Source organism: Otolemur garnettii, unplaced genomic scaffold (assembly GCF_000181295.1).
Source record: "Otolemur garnettii isolate 467f Iridium unplaced genomic scaffold, OtoGar3 scaffold00133, whole genome shotgun sequence".
NCBI classification, from domain to species: Eukaryota; Metazoa; Chordata; class Mammalia; order Primates; family Galagidae; genus Otolemur; species Otolemur garnettii.
This window is the reverse complement of record NW_003852528.1, coordinates 642844-650498: the sequence shown is the minus strand read 5'-3', so window position 1 is coordinate 650498 and position 7655 is coordinate 642844. Positions and strand designations below refer to the sequence as shown.

At 44.7% G+C, this 7655-nt stretch overlaps 1 protein-coding gene across 2 annotated transcripts in view; it reads right to left on the bottom strand.

Annotated features, from left to right (window-relative positions):
- AGAP1 (ArfGAP with GTPase domain, ankyrin repeat and PH domain 1) overlaps positions 1–7655 on the bottom strand; it is a 544145-nt gene that overhangs the window by 174260 nt on the left and 362230 nt on the right. For both annotated transcript variants that reach the window (XM_023518254.1, XM_012810434.2), the window contains one exon: positions 5643–5811. In XM_023518254.1, the coding sequence (XP_023374022.1) occupies positions 5643–5811 (169 nt within the window). The remainder of the gene's footprint in view (positions 1–5642; positions 5812–7655) is intronic.

Genomic DNA, 7655 nt, shown 5'->3' with positions numbered 1-7655 from the left:
ATATTCTATCCAACTGGCCCGTTTATTATCTACAGTGATTGCATTTGTGTGCTTATCTTCTGACTCCGCCACCCTCACTGGAGTGTAAGGCTCCTAGGGGACAGTTTTTCACTGCTCCGCACCCTCCCAATCTCCAGGGCACTAATCAGTGCTGGGTGCACTGGAAAGTGGGTAGCATAAGAGGCAATGCAATGAAGTATCCAAGCCAGCCAATTGGGGGGTGGAAGTGAAAAGTCAGCACAGACACACAGTCAGGCATCACCATGTTTGGAGGAAGGAATGCATTACGAGTGTACACTAGAAAACCAGGAGAAACACCCAAATAGCTATTAGAACAAAAAAGAGTTTGGTAAGATGCCTGATACACAAAATATAAAAATTAGCTTTACTTCTTACCAATTAGATGATATTAATAGACGTACCCCTTCAAAAAAGGTTAGTCTCATAATGCACTGAAATTATAAGCTAACAGAGTGGATTGACATGTAGATGTCCAGGATCTACATGAAGAAAAACTCAACTTTAATGGTGGTTTCAATAAATGTGGATAAGCTGAGAAGGAGTGGCACACATGACAAGCCCAACAGAGTAGGTGGCCATCCCACCACCACTAATTCCAGCTAAGGTTGGAGGAAGGAGAAGCTTTCAAGTTATCCCAAAGTGCATTTGAAAGAAACAAATGGGTAGCAGCAGGCAAGCATAGCTGGAAGATAAGAAAACTAAGCTGTGTTAGACTACCAGACATACACGGAGTCACAGCCCACATGAGGGGAGGCAGGCCTGCCGTGAGGGCAGGTCAAGGCCACAGTCCATGTGATCCAATGACTGAGCTGTGCAACAAAGGAGACACAGAACAGGGGCAGACAAAGTTTAAGTAAGAGCAAAAGGACAACTGTTTGTTTATTTGAATAAAAAATTAGATTTCTCATCACACACAACAGGTCCAAACAAATTAAAGATGGATTGGGGCAGTGGTTCTCAACCTTCCTAATGCTGCGACCCTTTAATACAGTTCCTCATGTTGTGGTGACCCCACCATAAAATTATTTTTGTTGCTACTTCATAACTAATTTTGCTACTGTTAGGAATCATAATGTAAATATCTGATATGCAGGATGTATTTTCATCGTTACAAAAGGGTCATGACCCACAGGTTGAGAACTGCTGAATAAGGGGCTAAATATATATAAAAGAAGGGGGGGGAGGAAAAAAAATGAAACAACAAAAATACTGTAAAACTTACAAATACACACATATGAACTGTGATCTAATTTCGGACTACTAAAGGCTTTATACATAGCTTAAAGTAGAAATAAAAGACATAATTTGAGTATAAATAAAAGGAGAGAAACTTCTACATAAAGTTTTTCTGGTAAGTAAGACCAGAAAATTTAAAACACTAATAATGGTCTAAATATGGTATAAATAAAAGGAGAGAAACTTCTACATAAAGTTTTTCTGGTAAATAAGACCAGAAAATTGAAAACGCTAATAATAATCTGGGGAAGTGTCTACAAGATATAAGTTATTAACATCCTAAATGTACAAAGACTTCTTATGTATCAATAAGAAAAAGATAGGAACCTAGTGTAAAAATGGGCAAAGGGTCCTTCTGAGCAATTGCAACTGAGGAAAGGGTCATGGCCGATACACGTCTCGGGTTCATGAGCAACAGAGGAGATCCAAATGAACAAAGCATGGAGCATTACAGATTAGCATAGTTTCTGAGCACGTGGGGAGAAATGGGCACTTGCCCTGTGGATGAAAGAGTATTTATATAAAACCTTCTTAGAAGTCGATTTGGAAGTATGTATCAAGAACCTTACAAATGATTATATCTATAGATTCGCTCCACTTACGGACATTTATTCTAAGGCAATAGCAAGTGTTGCACACAAAGACTCAGACACATGCAAGAAACAGGTCTATGTGAGTGGAAAAGTGACCAGAGGGAAGGCAGAAAGCACTGCTCTAAGTCAGCCACAACGAGACAAGAACATGAGTTACAGAAAGGAAGCACACCAAGAGACACGCGTCTCCAGCTCACCCGGAACTCTCAACAGAGCAGGAGAATCCAAACCAGTCTAGAGTGAAGCCCAAGGTTAAGTTCGTATCAGTTTAGTCTACCACCATTTAGATGCAGCACCAATTTATTTCAGTTAAATTTGCTGGGTTTGAATTCTTTATGTGACAGAGTATTTTACGAATGATGATTTTATCTCAAATTTCCAAAAGCTTTAATTTCTTTTTCTTTTTTTTTTTTTTCTGTTTTTTGGCCAGGGCTGGGTTTGAACTCACTACCTCCGGTATATGGGGCCGGTGCCCTACTCCTTTGAGCCACAGGTCCCACTCCAAAAGCTTTAATTTCTTAAGCAAGAAAGAATGTGTCATTTTACAGATTACTGTTCACATTTGGGGCTAGTGATGTAGCTTAAAACTCTGCAATATTTTAACGAGGCTCCACCCCTTACAGAAGTGCCTCCCTCATGGCTTAGCCACAAACCTGAAAATTAAGCCGAGAAATCAACAGGAAGTGGTTATCGGAGGGTCCCAAGCTCTTCTTGGACACCTGCTGATGACCTCACTACATGCCTAGTCCCTGGGCACTGCTGTGACCAAGAGGCACTTTCTTGGTCCTCACGATGGCTCTGTGCTCCTGCTAACGTCATACCCGAGTCCACACCCTGCCTGGGATCCAAACTAGAGGGACAAGCAGGCTCCCCACAACGTGTGAACCTGGCTGCGGGTTGGAGAGATGTGCTGCTCTATTCTGAGGGGTGTGACCATGGGAAAGGAACTTCAATACTGTCCCAACTCTCTCATTTGTTCCACAGTAAGCACTTAAAGAGAACAGAAGTGAGCACTGCACACACAACTCGCTCCCTCAGTGCACAGGCCCATGAACTATGGCATGGTTTAGAGGGCCTCTGTATTTTTTGTTCATACACATATGTGTATGTACATATATATATATATTTTAGACAGAGTCTCACTCTGTCTCCTTTGGTAGAGTGCTGTGGTGTCAGCTCACAGCAACCTCAAACTCCTGGGCTCAGGTGGTCCTCTTGTCTCAGATTCTCAAGTAGCTGGGACTAGGGACACCCGCCACAATGCCTGGCTATTTTTCAGACTAGGTCTTGCTCTTGCTCAGGCAATCCACCTGCCTTGGCCTCCCAGAGCACTAGTATTACAGGCATGAGCCACTGGGCCCAGCTATATTTTCTATTTATAATCACACAGTATATTTTCCTAAGAACAACAAGTGACAACTGGCACCAAAGAATGTAAGTCCCAAGATCAGAAAGTTCAAAATCCTAACCTTGCATATTTGACAGTTCTTTACATAACAGCTCTTTCCCCCTCCTTTGCCAGTGAATTCTGATCCTTTCTGCAAAGTCTGCACGGACATCCCCCATGCCCTGAGGTTTGGCCCCACCTCCTGGGGCAGAGTCAGTTGCATCAAACACCACCAACCACTATGACACTGTGGCCACGTTAGCTCTGGGCCTCTTCACCCTCCAGGTGCCCCTTGCTGTGCCTGCTGCACTTATCCCCCCACCCCAACTACCCCACCTCCAGAAGGAAGGTTACTGAGGGTGGGAATTATAACTTATCCGTAAGTGTCCCCAGGGCTCAGGACAGTGGCTGGAACACATTAGAACCCAGAAACTCAATAAATGCCTCAATTCACCCATTCCACAAAGTATACATATTTTAAAATATCATGTTTTAATGATAAATATGTACTATTTTTATTTGTCTATTGAAAAAAGAAACTCAATAAATGTTGGCTTGAATGAACAAATGTGTAAACCAATGGGCAGATGTGAGGTGGTGGGTGAGCAGGGAGCCGGGAGGTGGCTGCCTTGTGTCTGTCAGTGGCTGTAGCGATTCCATGCCCACGGCAGTCAGCGCTCACGGGCGTTTTTTGAATAAATAATGTAATATAATAATGCAATGAAAATTTGAGCTTTTATTCATTACGTGCTTGTTTTTTCTTCCTTGGGCACTTCTTTTCTCTCTTCCCATCCCAGAGTTAGCAACCACCCTGCCAAGGAAAATCTCATGGAGGTCACAGAGTAAAGGTTAGCAGGTCACTGGAGACCACACAAAACCACCTTCTAGCCTTTTGGGAAGGACCTGAGGCCGCCTTCAGCTGAAAAACACCTTTTCTTCAATTAGTAACTACAGCTTGCGTCTGTCTTGGGCTTTATCGGTGTCCCTGGCAGGTTCACACATTACCTTACCTGACGTCACCCCTTTGCGACACAGGCCAGATCAGCCTCGCACGGTGAGAGACCCCCAGCTCAGGGACTTGCCTTCCCCTGGAGGTGGGGCCCAGGATGATGGAGCCCAAACCCTGAGTCCTGTTTGTCACTTTCACCAAACAAGACTGTTTATGCCACAGAACTGTGTGGTCAGCACCGTCCCTGTTTAAAAGCACTGAATGTTTCAGAAGAGGGGAAATGCAGCATCTTTTAAGAGGCAGAGACACATACTAGAAACTATTGCAGGAAAGAAATATTTTGAGACAACTGGATATAGGTGAGAGAGAAGAAAGTGACTTTTTTTACTGGAGAAAATAACACTAATTCTTGAAGGGATGGCCTCCCTGCACAGAGTCTGAGTATGCTGGTGGGAGGACTCAAGTGAGTCTGTAACACCTTTCCTTTGATAAAGCAGTCAAGGGTAGGTTACGGCCACGGCGCAATCCATCATTTGCAAAGACTCTTCAGTGAACAATAATCCTCTGAATGGCTTACCCTGGACAAAGGGGTCAAGCATTTCTAAACACATCAAATTTTGAGAAAACACTCTTTAATCCTGAATGAAAAAACAGATTTCCTTTAAAATTAGAGAATAAAAACTAAAACTGCATTGAAAAGTGACAGATGATTGTTAAAATAGAAGACTGAGTGGACTTACATTGTTATTTTTTAGAAATAGTGTCTCACCCAGGTGGTAGCACAGTGGTGTGACTGGAGTTCGCTGTAGCCTTGAACTCCTGAGCTCAAGTGATCCTCTAGTGTCCCCTTCCTAAGTGGGGCTGTACTATATGTCACCATGCCCAGCTAAGTTTTAAAGTTTTTGTAGAGATGGGGTCTTGCTATGTCGCCCAGGTTGGTCTCAGACTCTTGGGCTCAAAGCAATTCTCCCCACCTTGGACTCTTAGAGGGCTGGGATTGCAGGCTTAGTCACTGAAGCCAGCCCAGGACTTACATTTTAAACAGGTCCCATGGTTTTGTCTGAGTCTTACTCCAAGTACTTTTCCTTTTTTCATGTACATAGTTATGAGAAATCAAGTAGTCCCTGATACTTTAATAATTCATTCATGTTTTTTTATTAGGCTCTTAAATACCCATTCCTGGGTAAACGTCCACTTTCAACTATCCAGCCTTGGGACAGCCTAGATGCTTAGTTTGTGCAAGTGAGACTCAAAGCACCACCATTTATTTGCTGTTACTCGGGGAACCCAGAAGTACAGAGGAAATAACAGCCACAGAGGGACGAGGTTTCTAGACTTCAGTCGACAATGTAACAGCAAACATCACCACGTGGCCTGGAGAGTTCAACACTGCCTCAAGCCAGTACCCTCTCCTGCCACTGACCTGCATGTCTGAGTGCGTGTGCCGTATGCTTACCTGAATTGGGTGAGATGTGTAAACTGCTCATGTCCTTGGACAGGCCATTGGTTTTAGGGCTGGAGATGGGCGCGCAGGCGGACGTGGCTCGGGGCGGCCTCTTCCCTGGGACTTTCACAGTGGTTCTCAGCAGATCAATCTCTTTACCATGGACATTCTGCATGTAATCCTGTTCAAAATGTTAAACATCCAAGATAGATTAAAAGACCTTTTACAACCTGGGACAAAAGGATCTGTCAGACATCACGAGCTGCAACCCTGCAACCCTTCCACCGCGCAGATCACTTTAAAAATGGTAAGATTTTAACATGTCTAGAACCAGTGGCGCCATCACTACTTAAATCAGAGTTTGGTGTCCGTGTCCAGAGCTAACCCAGGCGCTAAAACAGGAAACACGAAGATGCTTCCTTCATGGGGGATTAGGAAGAAAGTATACAAATAAAATCATGTTTTAGGAACTCTTGCTTAGTACACGGAACCTGGGCTACTCCTATAAATTCTAGGTATAATTCCACACACAGAGGAGGAAACTATTTTGTAAAAACCTTTCTGTCTCAGATGGGAACACCTTGAAATATCTGGACAAGACCGAAGCTGTCTGGCGAATTCAGGTAAAAACTCTAAGTAAAAGTCCAATGTTGTCTTAAGGGCCAGGACGATGTCCGAGGGGCTGGAGTTCAGGGATGGATGTGCGAAAGCTCAGTGTTAAAAGGAAAGTGTGTTATTTGGTGCTCAAGGGTCACGTTACTCCAAGTGGGTTCACCATGGCACCCCTCCGAGGAATCTGGACCTTTCTTGTCCTGGAGGCAAATGACTAGGAGGGGGAACTCCTGGGAAGCCCAGGTGGACCCTGACGTTCTCTGCAAAGGTCACTTAGTAAACTCACCTGGAGTAAGGGCTGGTGGGCAGGGAAAGGGGGAAGGCCCTGGAGAGCCGGGGGGGCGGGGCCTGCTGACCCATCAAGAGTTATTAACCCCTGAAGGCACTATGTTACCATTTTGGTGACAACCCTCCTTGTCTGTCAGCACAGTCCGTGTTCTAAGGGCTCTGGGCACATTATTAATTTATACTGCACATTAGGAAAGAATATGCAGTCGGCCCTCTGTAGCTGTGGGCTCCATACCTACAAATTCAACCAACAGCAGATGGAAAATATTAAAGAAAGAAAAAACAGTAAAAAATGGTAGCAGTAATACAAATAAAAATAGAGTTTATCAACTATATTACCTAGCACTTACACCACACTAGATGTACATAACCCAGAGATAACCGTAAGTACCAGAAAGGACGTGCAAACACCATGCCACCTCGTATGAGAGTCTGGTATCCTCAGGGTCCTGGAGCCACACACACCCTTATGGGGGGACAGCTACATACAATACCACTGTCGGGTAAGCAACGTTCAAGTGCTTTAACACGGAGCAGAAAGTGGGAATCAGCACATTCTTTCCCAGACAGTACGTCGGTAAACTCCCTTTAGATTCTAAAACCAATGTATTCGTATCTGTTGTAAGGGATTAAGTCCAGGTGAATGTAATCGTAGAAATGCCAAACGAACTTGCCTGTGACTGCAAGGAACCCAGACAGGCTGCAAAAGTGAGATGCTTGTTTGTAACTGTGATTTGGCACAGGGAACTGATGCAGAGGGGTAACCAGGTGAACTGATGTAGAGGGGTAACCAGGGAACCGATGCAGAGGGGTGACCAGGTGAACTGATGCAGAGGGGTAACCAGGGAACTGATGCAGAGGGGTCACTGGGTGAACTGATGCAGAGGGGTGACCAGGTGAACTGATGCAGAGGGGTGACCAGGGAACTGATGCAGAGGGGTGACCAGGGAACTGATGTAGAGGGGTAACCAGGTGAACTGATGTAGAGGGGTAACCAGGGAACTGATGTAGAGGGGTGACCAGGGAACTGATGCAGAGGGGTAACCAGGTGAACTGATGCAGAGGGGTGACCAGGGAACTGATGCAGAGGGGTGACCAGGGAACTGATGCAGAGGGGTGACCAGG